Below are 17,740 nucleotides of genomic sequence, written 5' to 3' on the forward strand. Positions count from 1 at the left end.
GTGCAAATAAATGCACCTTCAAATTTGGAAGCCGTGCTGGTCCATTGTTGGGTCCTAAGTAAGCAGGTATCTAAACTTAGCTGATTCTAGCTCTAGGAAATGATGGCAGGGTTCCAGAAAAAGGTACCAACAGTTCAAACGAATTAGGAACAGATTTCTTCAATGATACAGAGATAAGTTTCCAATATATATTACCACACATTCAAAAAAGGAACAAAACCAGAAAACAAAAAGAAAACCCAGAAAAACAAAAACAGAAAACAAAAAAAGATACCCCAGAACTTTCACAGATGTTACAGCACTGCTCTTAGCGTGGGAAACTGGCTGAGTGCAAATGATTCAGTGAAGCAACCTCAGCCTACAAAAAGACTGAACCTTGACAGTCTTTGACCAGTCCTCTCCACACAAAACTTATTCTCAGAATAAGCAACCTGAGATAAACATTAGGATTTATCACCTTGGGTGGCAGGCCCAGTAAGTATATTTAGGCTGAAAATTTTACAGTTTACTCCCCCTATTTTTTCATGGCTCAGCAGAAACTGAAGTTGATATAGTGGTATGACCTGGCTGTCAGCTTTACTAGCCCTGTATTGCCTCCTGTTACACTGGCATGAAAAACCACCAGTAAATGCTAACTAAGAATTGCCAAAAATTCTCTCCTGTTGAAGCAAATGGAATCAAACTGTTGCTAGATGATAGCACAAACCAATTAGGAAACCGTACCTCAGATCATGTCTACATGGGTCTCTGTCCTTCGACACAGAACCTGATTAACAACCAGAACCTGGGAATTAACGCAGTTTTTTTTTTTTCCCTGTGAATTCAGTCCACTCAGGGACCTAGCTGGAAGCAATGAAGTCTGTATAGTATATTAACTCTAAAAAGAGGGGCAAGAGGAGCCTCCACTCTTTATTGGACGTGGAGGGTAACATTGTAACTAAGGATGAGGAGAAGGCTGAGATTCTAAATACCTTCTTTGCCTCCATTTTCAACAGTAAGGCAGGAGGACTTCAGGATAACTGGCCTCCTGAGCTGGTCGATGGGGTCAAGGAGCAGTGTTGTACTCCTGAAATCCATGTGGAATTAGTTCGAGACTTCTTGAGTCACTTGGATATTCACAAGTCCATGGGACCTGATGGGATTCATCCTAGGGTGCTGAAAGAGCTGGCAGATGAGCTGGCCAAGCCTCTCTCCATCATTTTCCACCAGTCCTGGCTCACTGGAGAGGTCCCAGAAGACTGGAAACTGGCCAATGTGACACCCATCCCCAAGAAGGGACGGACAGAAGAACCTGGGAACTACAGGCCTGTCAGCCTGACCTCAGTGCCAGGGAAAATCATGGAGCAGATTGTCTTGGGGGCAAACACTGCGCACCTGAAGGATGGCCAAGGAATCAGGCCCAGCCAACATGGATTTAGGAAAGGCAGGTCCTGCCTCACCAACCTGATCTCCTTCTATGATTAGGTGACCACCTGGTGGACGTGGGGAAGGCTGTGGATGTAGTCTATCTGGACTTCAGCAAGGCCTTTGACACTGTCCCCCACAGCAAACTCCTGGCCAAGCTGTCAGCCTGTGGCTTGGACAGCAGCACTCTGCGTTGGGTTAGGAACTGGCTGGAGGGCCGAGCCCAGAGAGTGGTGGTGAATGGTGCCACATGCCAGCTGGCAGCCTGTCATTAGTGGTGTCCCCCAGGGATCAGTGCTGGGCCCCATCCTGTTCAGTAACTTTATTGATGATCTGGATGAGGGGATTGAGTCCATCATCAGTAAATCTGCAGATGACACCAAGCTGGGAGCAGGTGTTGATCTGTTAGAAGGTAGAAGGGCTCTGCAGAGGGACCTTGACAGGCTGGACAGAAGGGCAGAGTCCAACATGATGGCATTCAACAAGTCCAAGTGCCGGGTGCTGCACTTTGGCCACAACAACCCCATGCAGAGCTACAGCCTGGGGTCAGAGTGGCTGGAGAGCAGCCAGGTGGAAAGGGACCTGGGGGTACTGACTGACAGCAGCTGAACATGAGCCAGCAGTGTGCCCAGGTGGCCAAGAGAGCCAATGGCATCCTGGCCTGCATCAGGCATAGTGTGGCCAGCAGGAGCAGGGAGGTCATTGTACCCCTGTACTCAGCACTGGTTAGGCCACACCTTGAGTCCTGTGTCCAGTTCTGGGCTCCTCAGTTTAGGAAAGATGTTGAATTGCTGGAGCATGTCCAGAGAAGGGCAACGAGGCTGGGGAGAGGCCTTGAGCACAAGCCCTATGAGGAGAGGCTGAGGGAGCTGGGACTGTTTAGCCTGGAGAAGAGGAGGCTCAGGGGTGACCTCATTGCTGTCTACAACTACCTGAAGGGAGGTTGTAGCCAGGAGGGGGTTGGTCTCTTCTCCCAGGCAACCAGCACCAGAACAAGAGGACACAGTCTCAAGCTGTGCCAGGGGAGGTTTAGGCTGGAGGTGAGGAGAAAGTTCTTCACAGAGAGAGTGGTTGGCCATTGGAATGGGCTGCCCAGGGAGGTGGTGGAGTCACCATCCCTGGAGGTGTTCAAGAGGGGATTGGACGTGGCACTTGGTGCCATGGTTTAGATAGTCATAAGGTTTAGGGTGACAGATTGGACTTGATGATCTTTGAGGTCTCTTCCAACCTTCTTGATTCTTGATTCTTGTACCCTTGGTCAACGAACCTAAATAGCATAAACACTGCCTCGAGTGAGTTTTGTCAAGAGTCAGGTGCCCAGGTTTCAAATGTGATCCAAAACCTCACCCTGTTTTGTTGCCAAAGAGTAAAAAGGGTAACATCCAGAGACCCTGCCTTTTGCATGTGACATGTCTACAGCTTCCACCATTGTTTCCTTGTGCTGGCTCAGTGACTGGAGTGCATCCCTGGCTCTGCCATGCTCAGTGCCAACCTGCAGCGTCCTCTCTGAGGAATGTGCCCCAGGTGGCATCCCTCTGAGACGCAAGTGTGCTCTGCTGCCTACTGATGTGACCCTGGGGGAGCCCACCTGGTTCTCATCCAAACTTCTGGACTGAGGCAACAAATTAGGAGCTTTGGAGTCTTAACTAGGAGTTCTGTTTCCAGGGTGTTTCCTTCAGTGAAAAGGACCTGCAAGGCTGTATCTTCATTGGGCAGTAAGCCAGCAGAAGGCCACATGTTGCTCCACACCTTCTGTCTGCTTACACAGGTCTATGCTGCATCACCAAGGAAAGCTGTCCCAAGATATTAACTGCATTGTAGGACTTGCCTCAGTCAGCAGAAAAGCCATTTTTGGTCACCCACCCATTGTAACCCAGACCAGAGCAGCTCCAGTTACACTGTTGGTGAAACAGGAGGGGTGGCAGGAGGCCTTGGCCACACTGCAGAGCACATTTACTGCCCCTTCTGTCCTTTCCCTGATGTCACTTTCTCATTATAACATTATACCAAATCACAATGGGGATTAACCACCCCCGTATAAGCTTATTATAGGCTTATGCAGGCTGCTAGAGCTTTAGATGGCATTTATTTTAATGAGCTTCAGGCTGATGTCACGGCTACGCTCACGACTGTATATGCCTGTTAAGTGCTACAATTAATGTGGAACATAAAATCAAGTTCCTTTATAAAGCATCTATACAAAGGTGTCAAAATCCTGATGACAAACACTGAAAATAAAAATGGCTGATGATGCAACAGCAAAATAAAAATGTCAAAGTGTAACTGAGTCCATAATACAGTCCATAATAAAAAAAGACACTACCAAGTGTGTAACACTCGATGGCAACTACTTGGATTTACTCTGCACCACTCACCTGTACCAACACATATGCAAAGGCTTAACTTGTGCACATTAAAACGTGGTGCAAAAAAGGATGCAAAACAACCTAGTCTTCTTAGCAAAATTTGAGAGGGAAGAAAGGATTTTTTCTTCAGATTATACAGTTGTACAGCGCTGAATTGGCTACATTTAGCTGTGGATTAACACCAAAGTCTTCAAGATGGAAGGTGCCTCCAGAAGCACATGAAATTCAGTATGCCTCCATTTTAACTGAGAGCTGAAGCAACAAATTTAGGGTAAGCAGATGAGTACATGGAAGACCTATTTAAGTCACCTTTGTGAGAACTAGGCAGTAAGAGACATTGAAAAATTGGCTTCTGAAAAATTTGTTACTTCTCTTTTCAGCTCACAGATAATTCAATTGAAACTCTCTCTTATTAAACAAAACGGAGTGTCTTTAACATAGGCAGATATAACAATATGTACTGATCAGTGTCTCAGCCCCACTTCTTAATTTCAGTCTCCAAACACAAGGCTAGAGCCTGTACTGACTCACAAAATGTGTGAAAAGAGGCTCCTCAGTCGAACATGTCCACAGAACATCATTAACTCTTTTCCTGACTCGCAGAAGAATGGGATTTAAGCCAATATATTCCGCAACTTCCTTTCCAGTTAGTACCTCTGCCTGCACTGACTTTGCCAGGGACACTTCATGATGTCAGTGAATGTTTGGGAAAGTTTGGGAAAGATTTCTAGCGTCAAAGAAACAATGGTAATAGTGGCCTTTTTTCTTCTTTCCCCTCTCCCACCTTCTCCTATTCCAACTATACCTGCATTTTATGTGACTACAGAGTTTTCAAAGAGCTATATCATAACAGCCTGTCGCAAGTGTATTGGGTGTTTCAGTTTGCCAGACCTGTCATAATAAATTAATTACAGGATGTTGCAGAAATGGCTGAGTGCCAGCAGCATCTTGCACAGTTTAATATAGCCCTATTTCCCCATTTCGATGTATTTGTGGTTAGATAAATCCTCAGAAAATTTACAGCTGCTGCACATTAGTTTATTATACTCCCTGCCTGGGCAGGCGATGTAAGTGCAACAAAAATTTGATGTTCTGCTCACAGCATAGATTTTACTGATATTGCTTTAGCAGTGTGGAAACATTTTTCCGCCAAAAGTGGCATCTGCAGTTTCTGTCAAGTATTTGCATTCAAGCATTTAGTCTTGTAAACTTGTTTGCCAGTCAAACACAGTGCAAATTCATTCAGCCTGACATAGTTCTCACCAAAATCAAAAACAAACAAACCAACCAACCAACCAATAAATCAGATAGTTGGGATTTTGGATGAAATGCAGCTACCTTTTTTTTTTTTTTTTTTTTTAATACATGCCAGAAAATATTTTTTTCAGTCTTTAAAGTTAGCATAAACTAACAGCCATGATGTTGCTGCTGAAAGTCTAATCCTCCCTGACTTTTCTGGAGTTTTGAGTATCAGGGTCCATCTAATCCGAGCAGCTTGCAGGACTAAGAATGTATTTTTCACGTCACCACTGGAAAACAGACCCTTCTGAAGGGAAGGCAGCAAGCAACAGGCACATAACAGACTGAACAAAGGACAAAACTCCTGCCAAAACCACTGAGTAGAACACATCTATGCATAAGGAAAGGATCGTAAGATATTTGATGCAGAGAACAGCAGCTCGATGCCTGATGTGAAATTCTTGTCTCTGCTCTGTTTTGTGCCAGATGAAGAGGTTGGAGTGCACTGAATCAAGGCAGACCTGCATATTGCAGCAGAAGAAAACTACATAGGTGCCTTCTGAAGACCTCAGCCAGAAATTATGGAACCAAAGCTTCACCTATCCCAACAGCACTTCAAACCACGGATAACATAGATCGTTCCAGCTCAGAGTTAGGACGATACTGAGCGACAAATTACTGGAGAGACACAAGAGAATATTCTTCATGGGTTCTAAGAGTTAATCCAAAACGCTCCTGTAAATGGCACAGAACTGAAATGTATTAAAAAGTGTGTATTAAAACACAACTGAAGCCACCAAAGCTCTGCCATAACATGCCTTCTCACTATCTTGTTCCTTCTTCTTAAGTTCCAATTTCTAATTGCCACATTCTTGCATGTCTCCTCCAGACAGCAGTTTTCTTCTTAAGTTGCTTATTTCCTTCTCTCAGGCCTCCTCTTGTTTCTATTCCTTCTGTGCAGTAGTTTTGTTCCTAATATGCATATTTTATACTCCAAGCAATAAAACTCCTTGAACTAACACAGGATGTTTTTATAAGTGCAGGTGAACATCCATAAACTCAGTTGTCCAAAACATTCTTGATAGTCACTCTACAAAATGCTAAGGGGAAACCCCGACATATAAACCTGCACACGAATCTTTCTGGCCACCCTTCAGTATTCAGAAAACACTTCTATCCCCTCCCAATTTCCACATCCATAAAATAGGTTGCACTGCATACATACTAATTTCATACATGCTAGGAAAAAAGATCATTAAGAAAATTCACCACTCTTTGTGTTTACCAAACAAGTGTTTTTGCTTTAGTCTGTTCCCGCCTTAAATGAAGTATTTCCTATTCACCTTCGTAATTAGAGCAGAAGGATGTAGTGAATGAAGTGCCTCATTATCAAGTTTGTATCCATGGTCCCTGCAGAATGGCTACCATGCCGGCTATTTTTCATAGCTGTCTGCTTTTGCTTGTAATGGGCCATTGTTAACCCTAAATGATCCTGACATTCAATTCTCCATCAGACAATTGGGTCCAGCCGGCAGATTTAGTTCACTAGTCAACAGAGACTTTCAGTTGTCATGTTCCTCTGTGTTCTCATTAGCCCTTGTTTGACTGTGATCCATCCCCTACTGCCTTCTGAATTAAGTGATGCTACAAATACACTTACTGTGTTTTATGATGTCTGTTCCTCAAATTATTTTAAGGGAGGAAAAAAAAAAAAAAAGGCAACAAAACAACCAAATGCAATCTGGTGGTTATGGGGAAATACAGGAAAAATGGGCCAGCCCTTCTTTTCTGTTTTGTTAATTTATGCACTGCTCTCAATGTCTCTGCCATGTCATAAAATGTAATAGGAACTGCGTGCTGTAACCACACTCACAAAACCTAAACCCAGCAGAACAATGAAAGACTCACTATGCTGTTATCACCAGGCAGTTATAACTATCTAATATTTACCCCTTTTTAAAGTAAGGTTTTATCTGCTTTGTTCCAGCAATGAACTTGTATCACCCTCTAAAAAAATCCTTCAAATAGACTTTTATAACACTTGTATTTTAATTCATGGCTCAGGGAGCAATTTTGCAGGGCACTTGTGTTGTAGGATATTTAATGTAGTTCTTCAACTAAGAAAAAAGAATGAAATTTTTTTCCAGTAGGTAATCTGAATCCTCCTGGAATTCTTTTCTTCCACTGAAATTGAAGTCCTTTAAATACTTGGGATAATTTTCAGCAAATGTACGATGTCCATTTTAAAGTGATTTTAAGGACCAACAACACAGAAGCAAGAAGCATTACACAAAGTTGAAATTAAAAACTTCTTTTTTAAAGTATTACCCTAATCTAAACTGTCTCTAACTTTCATCCTTTCTTCTAAGTTTAAAATCTGAATGGCAGTGTCTGAAGAATAAAGAATCTACTAACACTGAAGAGAAAAGCAGTTTTCTGAAGCCATATTTCTGAAGAAAAGGTAAAACGTCTCTTTGATACTATGCCATCTTAATTTGTAACAAGATTTTAGAGTGAAGGCTCTACTTTCAATACTGAAAGATCACTTAGACATTTTTTTTTTTTAATTTCAGATCTTTTTGTCCATTTCCTGTTAAGTGAATGCAAGAAACTCCAGCACCAGTGACATGGTATAAAGAAACAGAAGTGCTGAACCAACCATGTGGTGGAGAGGAAGAAAAAAAAAAAAAGAAAACAAAAGCCATTGGAAGTACAACAAAACGTTATGAAAAGTTTATTTTCAGATCCCTGCATTTTCATGTTTGGCTCTTATCTGATTCCTTCTGCTTAATTGTTATTTGGAACTATGCCTTGGAAGACACTACTGCTGCCTCTCCTCTCAATTTGGAAAGTGTGGCAAAGCAGCTCTATTCAGCTTCAGAGCAGTGAACATAATTGGAGCCCTACTTCGCAAGCATGAAAGGAGGTGCTGTGCCTTTGATTAGAACCACCATCTCTCTGTGGTGTTTATCTGAAGTGTTATTTCTGTCTTCAGTGTCCACAATGCCAAATTAACATTTTACAATGCTTTCCAATGAGCTCCCAGAACTTAGCTACTGCTCAGCTCTCCCTGACGTGGAACCTGATGTCATGCTCTACCCTTATTTTAGATGTGATCCAGGACATGTTAAGAAAATTAAAATGTTGAGATTTATCTCTTTTATAAATTTTTTAAATCCTACAAATTGCACAGAATGATGCATTAGAACACACTGCAAAAGCACAGAGGTAAGAGGCTAGAAGCCTCCCTAAATCAGGCAGTCCCAGGACAAAGATAATTTTACATCACCTCTGAGTGGGGAAATAGGCATTGGTAAGTTTCCAGCATACATATGCAAGCCCCTTTTAGGGGAGGATTCAGCACACATGCTGTAGGTAGAGCAAAGCCAGCACTGTCAGCAGAGAACAGCCACTAGTGGAGCCAAAAAAAGAGTATTTGCTACCATGCTTTACTCAAAGGAAGCAAGTTTACAGATTTTTCTGGCTTTGAAACATGTGCATGGAAGTATTACAATATATAGCAACTAGTCCTCTGCATCTGGGTGTATTTCACACATCAGTGCCCAACATTGTTATTCTCACTTCTTTTTTTAATAGAATCAAGTGCCATGTCTACTAAATAAAGGCTTTCTAATTTTATGTTATTTATTGCTTCAGAGGGGGAGGAGGAAGAATTTCCTAGCAGAGTAAAAATAAACTGGACATCATCAACCAGAAAAAATACCGACACTAACAGATAGAATGTGCTCTGTTTAATATAAAACATAAATTATTTAGCACTGTAGATCATCAGTGAAGTCATTAGCAAAAGTTCACAACATAACGCTCATTAAAAAAACCAGAATGACACTTACTCAAGGGAGTAAGGACTACAAGTAAAACAAACAGCACAGTTGGATATGAAATATTTCATTCAGACAAAAGAAAGTATATTTGGCAAGACTGCTGCCACAGCAGCCAGGAAATCTGACAAAACTGCAATGCATCTTTATTATGTGTAGAAAACCTCATCTGAAAAATATAATTGCCTGCAATTGGCAACATTTATTTACCTTGGTAAGCATGAGCAGTCCCACTGAAGACAGTGTAGCTGCATAGCTGGTTATTCAACAATTCACTTCTGAGCTGCAAAACAGTCCAAGTGAATATTTGATGTTGGGAAAATCTTTGTAAAAAGCTTATGGTTTAGGTACACTGGGATGTTAATGCTCCTTTAGGATTTTACTATTCTGAACATTCCATTTTACTTACAACACATTTTAAAATGCTAATTTAATAACTTATGTAGTGGTTTGGCTTGTTTTGCTCTGCACTTTTTCACTTGATTTTCTGTTCCCAGTGGATTGATCTACAGTCTACAGAAATGCCTAAGTTAAGTTGCAACCAGATAATAACTTGGTTAACGTTGTTGTTTTCAGTGGGGTTCTCATGAAGTATGAAAGTCAGATTCAGATTTTACCAGTCCAATGAGGAGCTGAACGTTCAAGTTCTGTTGATTTCAAGGAGCCCAGGGCAAAAGTCTACCGAAACAGGTTTACACCACTTTTAAGTCACAACTGATGCTATTTTGCATATTGGAGTATTTTAATTTATTTTTTCCTTGCTAATCCTAGAGGTGAGATTGTAGTTGCAGCCTTCAATGTGTATGCTGAATATCACATCAGCATTTGGAGTTAAATTATGACTATACATCATAGCATTCAGGCTCAAAGGCAGTATTTGTCTTTCCATTTGTGCTTAAGTTTGAGCCTCTTGCTGCCTTTTTCTTCTTCCTCAATTCCACCCTGTGGGCTGTAGGTTCATTTTCAGCACCATTAGTGGTAACTGATGATACAGGAGTATCGAGACCCATTAAGTTGTGCTGATTTTCCCTCTCATTTCTCTGTATCCTTTTCTTCTTTTTCTTTTCAACTCTAGAGGAAGGTGGATATGAAAAGAGTAAAAAGAAACACAAAGTTAGTCCAAATTTAGAGCACTTTCCACTCACAGCTGATGTGTTAGAACAATTGTTTGGCTGTCCTCCTTGGGTATAATGCTGAAACAGCTACAGAAACTACTGTTCCACAGCAGAACAAAGGCAGAAAAATCACGAAGACAGAATGAGAGACCATTCCACTAGTCCACTTTATCACCTATCATAGCACTGCTTTGAAGAGAACTGATCATAATTTTAAAAACCTGCTAGTCTTAATCAATAGTCAACAGATGCAATTAAAAAATACAAATTACCAATCTCCTCCTCCCATAAAAGCCACTGTACTTTTTTTTTCCTCATTTCCTAAACTCAAACATCAAAATACTTACATTTAAAGAGAAATTTGTGATTTATTTATTTAACAAGAATAAGACAGGCAGGCAAAGTGCATGAAATAGGTTTTTCCATTTTAATTTACCTGCCTATGACAGATTTACAGAATTAGAAATCACTTTAAGGGCTATTTATGCTTATCAAACTTCATACAATGCCAAAAGCATCAGTTGAGTTCCTGTATCTTTCCTAGTTAGTGTCTTTAACAAGGGAATTAGACTGGCCTTGCAGATGACGCCAGGGATTATGCAGATGTTACACTACTTCTACCATGAATTCCCACTCTTGGCAGAAGCTGTAACTATTCAGCTATCAATACCTAATATTTCAACTGTAACCTTTCAAGGGCAGGTGATATCTTTCTTCAAAATTTGTGTTCAAAATTTTTGTTGTGCCTAGCACAAAGGGGTCTTGGTTTGTAACCAGAACTGTTAAGTTGAACACTGCTGAAACACATAAATTAGTTGATGAACCAAGACTGAAGTATGTAATGAGATCACAGAATCACAGAATATTAGGGGCTGGAAAGATCACCTAGTCTAACCTCCCTGCCAGAGTATGATCACCTATACCAGATCACTCTGGAACACTTCCAGGTGGGGTTTGAATATCTCCAGAGAAGGAGACTCCACACTCCCCTGGGCAGCCTGTTCCAGTGTTTCGTCACCCTCACAAGGAAAAAATTTTTCCTCCTGTTTCCATGGAACTTCTTATGCCTCAGCTTCTACCCATTGCCCCTTGTTCTGTCATTGGGCATCACCAAGAAGAGCCTGGATAGATCCCCTTGGCACTCACCCTTCACATCTTTATAAACATTAATGAGGTAACCCCTCAGTCTCTTCCCCAAGCGAAAGAGATTCAGCTCCCTCAGTCTCTCCTCATAAGGAAGATGTTCCACTCCCTTCATCATTTTTGTGGCTCCACGCTGGACTCTTTCAAGCAGCTCCCTGAGGTCCTTCTTGAACTGAGGGGCCCAGAACTGGACATGATATTCCAGATGCAGCCTCACCAGGACAGAGTAGAGGAGAAGGAGAACCTCTTTCGACCTACTAATCACGCCCTTTGCAATACACCTCAGAACGGCATTGGCCTTCTTGGCCACAAGAGCACATTGCTGGTTCATGGTCAACCTTCCATCCACTAGGACCCCCAGGTCTTTTTCCACTTCACTGCTCTCCAACAGGTCAGTCCCCAACATATACTGATACATGGGGTTGTTCTTTTCCAGGTGCAGTTGGTCCCCCAAAAGGGAAAGAGCATTTATTGCTGGCGATGCGGTTCTAATATACTCATATTTTAGTAGATGAAAATCTTTACACATCAGCCTTGCTAATGGACTGATGAATATCTACCTATAGTTCGAATTTTTTCTAAGGTAAATTGTGTATTCAATGAATAGATGAACTGCTGTAGCTTTGATACTGGAACATCCTAAGGAAAAGTTTGTGGAGTTTCCTGGAAGAATTTGAGAAGTACTGCTGCATCAGGAAACTGGGGGACAAAATCTTAATTAATCAGTCATATAAGTCCCAATGTATCAAACTGAGTGTTCAGCTCGGTCTCATGCATAATCACTTGTAAATTTATGCAGAGAGCACTACCTAGTGCAGCTTAACAAAACTGTACAGTAAGAATACATCTTAGGAGATAATGTTTGCACTGACAAATAATATCTAATCATTACTATTCCAGGGCAAACACTTCCAGTCTTTTCCATAAAAAAGACTCACTACATGCAGTCACTGCTACCATTACAAAGACAAGTGAATCACATTTCATTATGTTCTAGTCCATGGAAGGGCTTGCAAAATGCATACTTTTAGATTCAAGCTTTAAGATCAAGGAAATCCATCACTCAGATCTGCATTCTGATCTTAAAGCATGCAGTGAAAACTGCTCTCTCCACATCAGGCAAAAAGCAAGCACTGGATAAAAAAAAAGCTGCAAAAATGTAGGGAAGCCTACACTGTCCTTGTACATGGATGGAAAATACAGCACCATGGAGGACTGACATGTCTGTCTTACTCCCTTTCAATTTAGTTCTCCCTTGACAGGGATGTCCTTCAGTACCAAATGTTACCTCACGGTATCTTTCACTCTCCTTCACTAATTATCAGGTGTAAATGGCTCAGTGCCCTGAAAGCTTGTGAATGAGGCTTTGCAACACTGCTCTTTGCCAAGACAGGACAGCAATCACATGAAGCATGACTTCAGACTGGCATCTCCATGATGCTCCTGCTCCTGATAGTTCAGGAGGAGGGAGTACATTTCAGTGACTCAGACACATCAGTATTTTGTCACATTTGGAAAGGTAAGTGAAGTGGTTTTGGGGCTCTGTTTTTTCAGTATGACCTATTCTAAGGACATTCCATTAAAATGAGTACTTCACATTTGATGTGACTCAAAAATCTTGAATTTGATCAAATCATTTGTGATCCCACATTTTAAATCTGTGGCCCCAAGTTCTTTACCGGATGTCCTGGAAAGGCCATTCAAAATAATAGTTTCCTGAAGTGCTATTAATCAGTTGAATTACACCAAATTTTTCATACTGGCTTCTAAAATATTACACCAACCACCACAGTAACTGTCCTTTTAAGGGACTTCTTTAATGTCTAGACTATCAGAATAGTTATGTCCAAAATTCAATGCTGAATTCTGCCCATGTGTAGTTACATGGCCTGCTCCTCATCATAATGAAGGTTAAACTTTCCACTCACAATTTATTTTCAGATCTAGATATAGCTTGAGACAGAAAATGAAGATATAAAGGTAAGCTAAAATTAGGTATGTATCTGCATCCACACTGCACATGTGCAGATTAATTATAAGGGGAGGGGACCACTCTGGAAAATGATCAGTGAAACAACTGCTTAGATGACAGATACCTGTAATGGGAAAGACAGGAAGTATTTTCAGATGTGTTTCTTGAAGTCTAAGTGATTGCAATAGGTAAAGACATTGTGGAAGCTCTTATTTAAAATCTTGAGATGTTATCTGTTTACAGCTTTCACACAATGAATACATACAACTTTTTAACAAATGCTGTCTTCTCACTATGTGACAAACTTCTGTAATTTACATCAGTTAATTTTTAGAAGGTGCAAAAGCAGTTTGCAGCAAGAAGCCCAATGCACATAGCTAAGGGATGACACAGGGCAATCCCATCTCCCTGAGTTTTGATTCTTATATGCTTGATCTTCTGGGGGACAGAGTGAGTATATATGTGTATACATATATACACACACAAACTGTTATTTTGTTTACAGTGAAGGTGATGAAGCAGTGGAACAGGCTGCCCAGAGACGTTGTGGAGTCTCCTCTGGAGAATTTCAAAACCCACCTGGATGCATTCCTGTGCAGACTACCCTAGGTGATCCTGCTTTGGCAGGGGAGTTGGACTCAAGGATCTCTGGAAGTCCCTTCCAACCTCTAACATTTTCCTCTCCTCCAAGCCTGCAGAGTTGCATGGGGTTGTTGTGACCCAAGTGCAGCACCTGGCACTTGACCTTGTTAAACCTTGTACCGCTGACCTCGGACCACTGAACCAGCCTGTCCAGATCCCTTTGCAGAGCCTTCCTACCTTCAAGCACATCAGCAGTTCCACCCAATTTAGTGTTGTTTATGAAACTTGAAATAACACTGCAAATTGTTTTAAGTATTTCTTGCTTACTGTGTAGCAGGTGAGGCTTCATTTGTGTCATGCTCTGAACTACATTTTAGGTCCCTTGACTTACTGATGACTGGTGACATCTGTAAAAGAGAGGAAAAAAAAAAGCAGGAAGGTAAAACGAAGACATACAATGGGGCCAACACATGTACATAGAAAACCCACCAGCTTCCTGAATAAGGAGAGAATATACCTCGTTTGAAAAAGAGTGTCTATCAGCCATAAAATGTTAACTCCTATGTGGTTACAAACAAGGAAACAGTACCCTGCTTTAAAAAAAATAAAAAAACAGGGGTGGGGGGTGGGGGGGAAAGGAAGCTACTTGCAAACAAAAGACACTTTTCAGTATGTGTAGAAACAGAAGGTTATGAATCTGCCTGAAATCATTCATTATCTGTCTGTAATGAATTATTTTGGCTACTACACGATTAAGGAAGGAATGCTAAAAAGCCATCTTATGGCAGAGTTTTCACCAGAAAAACCTCTCTATTCTATAAGCCCACTTCAAATGAATCCAGGTGACTATAATTCAGAACTAAAAAGTCCAACAACATCCTTCCCCCACCTGAAAAGAAAAAAAAAAAAAAAAGAGAAAAAACCCCAACCAACTTCAAACCTGGAAGAATTTAAATAAATTCTCTAATTTCCAATGCAATTAGCGGGTCTCTATGCAACTCACTCCCTCTATAAAGAGGTCTCACACAGGAAATGTGAAAGTCCTTCCTGAGTTTACCGTCTTCAAGGACAAATTATTTTCCCTACAAGTATCTAGTAACTACTCATTCAGTTTCATTTTCATGGAGGGCAGAAACCAACACAACTGATAGGCTTCACTCAAAATTTGCTCTGCTGGAACCAGGCATACACAATACCTCAAGCTATGAACATCATGCCTCCAGAGCACCACAGCTGAGAAGAACAGCTGTGGAAAGCAGTGCAGCACATTGTAGGTTCATACACGCAGCATCACAGTGGGAGAAGGATGGGCTTGAAACTAACTTGGCCCATATTTATGACTTTTTGACTGCTAGTTGAATTTCAGATTCATAGCCAGCCTAAAGCAAAACCTACTATATTGTTTCTGAACAGCTGAAATAGCCTTAGTGTTAAAATTATCAGACCATCCAGTTCTGCCAAGCACAGAGGTACCTAATCTGCTTGTAAATAAGATGCTTAAAGTTTTGCTATCAGCCTGAATTGCTCCAGGAAACAGCCAGTTATGGAGACTACTGTCTCTGAAACTCCAGTTAAAAATGAGCAATGTTAGGAAGGGAGAATCATTCAGCAGCTCTGGAGTGCCTAACAACAGCATCTCAAAAAACAAACCACAAAGTCAACAAGAGCTTTCTGCAAGCAATATAGAATAAAAAAAAATACAGTTCTTGACTCTCCAGTCTGCCAGTTATTCATTTAATTTTGTGTGACCTCACAGGCAAGGTATACCATCACCCTCAACACATCAAATAAAGAGAAAACAGAGGGTTGCTTCATGACTTCTTTTTATGGCTTAAGCTTTAGTTTCAGTATTTAAAAATGGAATGAAAATTCTTTGTTTTCAGACTAAACTTATCCATCACAGATTTCAAAGCCCTAATGAATAAAACTTAACATTCTCCTTCTTAAACTTAATAAAACTTAACATTCAAGTACTAATGCCCAGCTTTAATTCAGGATAAAGTGAGGCATTGATGTAAAGTGTCTTGGCATGCTCTGATGAAGATCATATGTGAACCAGAGCCTGTATCTCCCAAACATCAGTTCTAGGTCATGACTAGTTTAATTACTTTTTAAAATTCTAAGCAGAATTAATTAAAAAATATATCTAGTCAATGTTAGCAGTTGAATGAAATTTGAACTTTTTTGTCCTGGTCCTGCAGTCCTGCTATCTAGTAGTATTTTATTAGCTTAATATTATTTTTCTGCTGACTTAGAAGAAACAAGGTCAAACTCCCATTTGCTTATTAAATTAATATAAGTACACTGCCCACAACAGCCATACTCAAACATTAGTCATTAGAAATAGTCTGCTGAAAACACACAGATTGCTGGATTAGTTTAAGCAGGAGTCAGCCTATTAGAGTATAATAATGTAACACTGGTGGGACTGAGAAGAAAACAAATCTTCCACTTCACATACAAAATCCTTGCTAATACAGTAATAAACTTGAGACTAAGTCAGTGGTAAAAGTAAGCACATTCTCTGTCTGTGAATGACAGAGCCAAAGGCAGAGAAGACATTGCCTTGACTTTGAAATGCCTCTGATTCACCAAAATTTTGCAAAATCCAAATTCTGTTTTCTAATAGACCCCTTTCTAAATTCCTGTCTTTTCTGCCCTCATTTAAGGAACCTGAAAACAGCACATTCACTGCAGCACCCAGGTTACAGGTCCATCTCAATTTCTTGGGATTCTTCATCAGTGCAGTAAGAACTTCACTCCATGAAATTTCTATTGGCAGTTTAGATGTATGTTGTAATTAAAGATGACTGTGACCTAATTTTGTGGGTCAGAAGTTAAGTAACTCATAAGGCAGGAAAACAAGTTTTGCATAAAATGATTATGTTATGAATGTAAAGCTGATGGTAGAAAGCATTTTGAAACTAGGTTCTTTGAACTACAACTTTTTTTTAATTATTATTTGCAAAGATTAATATTGGATCTTGAGTACTACACCCTCTTCTGATGTTAATGATTCCATTTTATTCACTCACCATAAAATTCTGATGCTTACCTAGATATGGAAAACTATTTTTAATTAGACTATCTGGCATTATCAGTAATTAAAACACTATTAGTATTCTACATTTTAAGTGCCTTATTTAGTCTCATATTATAGCAAGATCTTAAAAGTAACTACTATGATGATTTTCAAAGTAGTTGTGTTTTGCAGACTTATGAACTCAAGTATTCCTCAAAAAACCCCAGTAAGGACAGTATATGTAGCAGACTTGTGCATAACTCAGTATTTGGGAAAACATGATTGTGGCCAAAACCCAAACACAGCAAAAAAAAAAAAAAAGCAGTCATATCTTCCTGCTCATGGTAACAACTTAAGCAACAACTTCATTATTCAATAAATATTTTTGGATTTAAAAAAAAAAAAAAGAGGGGGAAAAAAAAAAGGCAGATTAATTTTCTGCCAGAGCAAATACCCCTCATAGGGTATTACAAAATAATGATTTGCCTTATTTCTCATGTAAAAGAAATTGCCTTTCATCAGCTCTTATACTGAAAAAAAAAAGACAGGAATAGGAAGAAAAGTTGCTGTGTCACTGCTGCAACACAGGAACTGCCATAACCGATCAGCCCCCTCAGTGGTCTTCTTAGCAGTTTTGTCTCAAAAGAATCAGGTATTGCCTAAAGCCAAAGTACTGTAAAACTTTCCTTCATTATCACAGCTGAATGACAGCTTGTTTCTTCTATGCAGCACTCTAGCTTCTGTAAAACCATTACATTTCAAGGCATCACAAGCCTTACACAGAGATTTGATTCATTCTTTGATTCAACTCACTGCCTTCTTAGCAACTTGAAATTCAAAAACATAGCAAAACAGCCTGATTTGTGTTTCCCAATCATTTAAGTATTTTTGGAATCTCAGTCATTACCTCATCCTAAAATGTGTTTAGTGAAAAAAATTAAATCTCTAGCTAGAGCTTTTGACATGTAGTAGCTAGGTTTAACAAAATTTTCTTCTACTATTATTAGATGTATTCCATTCCAGCTTAGTGTTCCCTGATCTTGTTTAAAAGCAGA

The 17,740-nt window shown here is 40.3% G+C and overlaps 1 protein-coding gene across 1 annotated transcript in view; it reads right to left on the reverse strand.

The window, feature by feature from the left end:
- Positions 1 to 9,693: 9,693 nt before the first annotated feature.
- AHI1 (Abelson helper integration site 1) overlaps positions 9,694 to 17,740 on the reverse strand; it is an 86,215-nt gene continuing 78,168 nt past the window's right edge. The window contains exons 23-24 of the mRNA XM_054393440.1: positions 13,991 to 14,070; positions 9,694 to 9,922 (exon numbers count right to left, since the gene is read on the reverse strand). Coding sequence (XP_054249415.1) covers positions 9,694 to 9,922; positions 13,991 to 14,070 — 309 coding nt within the window. The remainder of the gene's footprint in view (positions 9,923 to 13,990; positions 14,071 to 17,740) is intronic.

This window comes from Indicator indicator, chromosome 2, assembly GCF_027791375.1.
Source record: "Indicator indicator isolate 239-I01 chromosome 2, UM_Iind_1.1, whole genome shotgun sequence".
Taxonomy (NCBI): Eukaryota; Metazoa; Chordata; class Aves; order Piciformes; family Indicatoridae; genus Indicator; species Indicator indicator.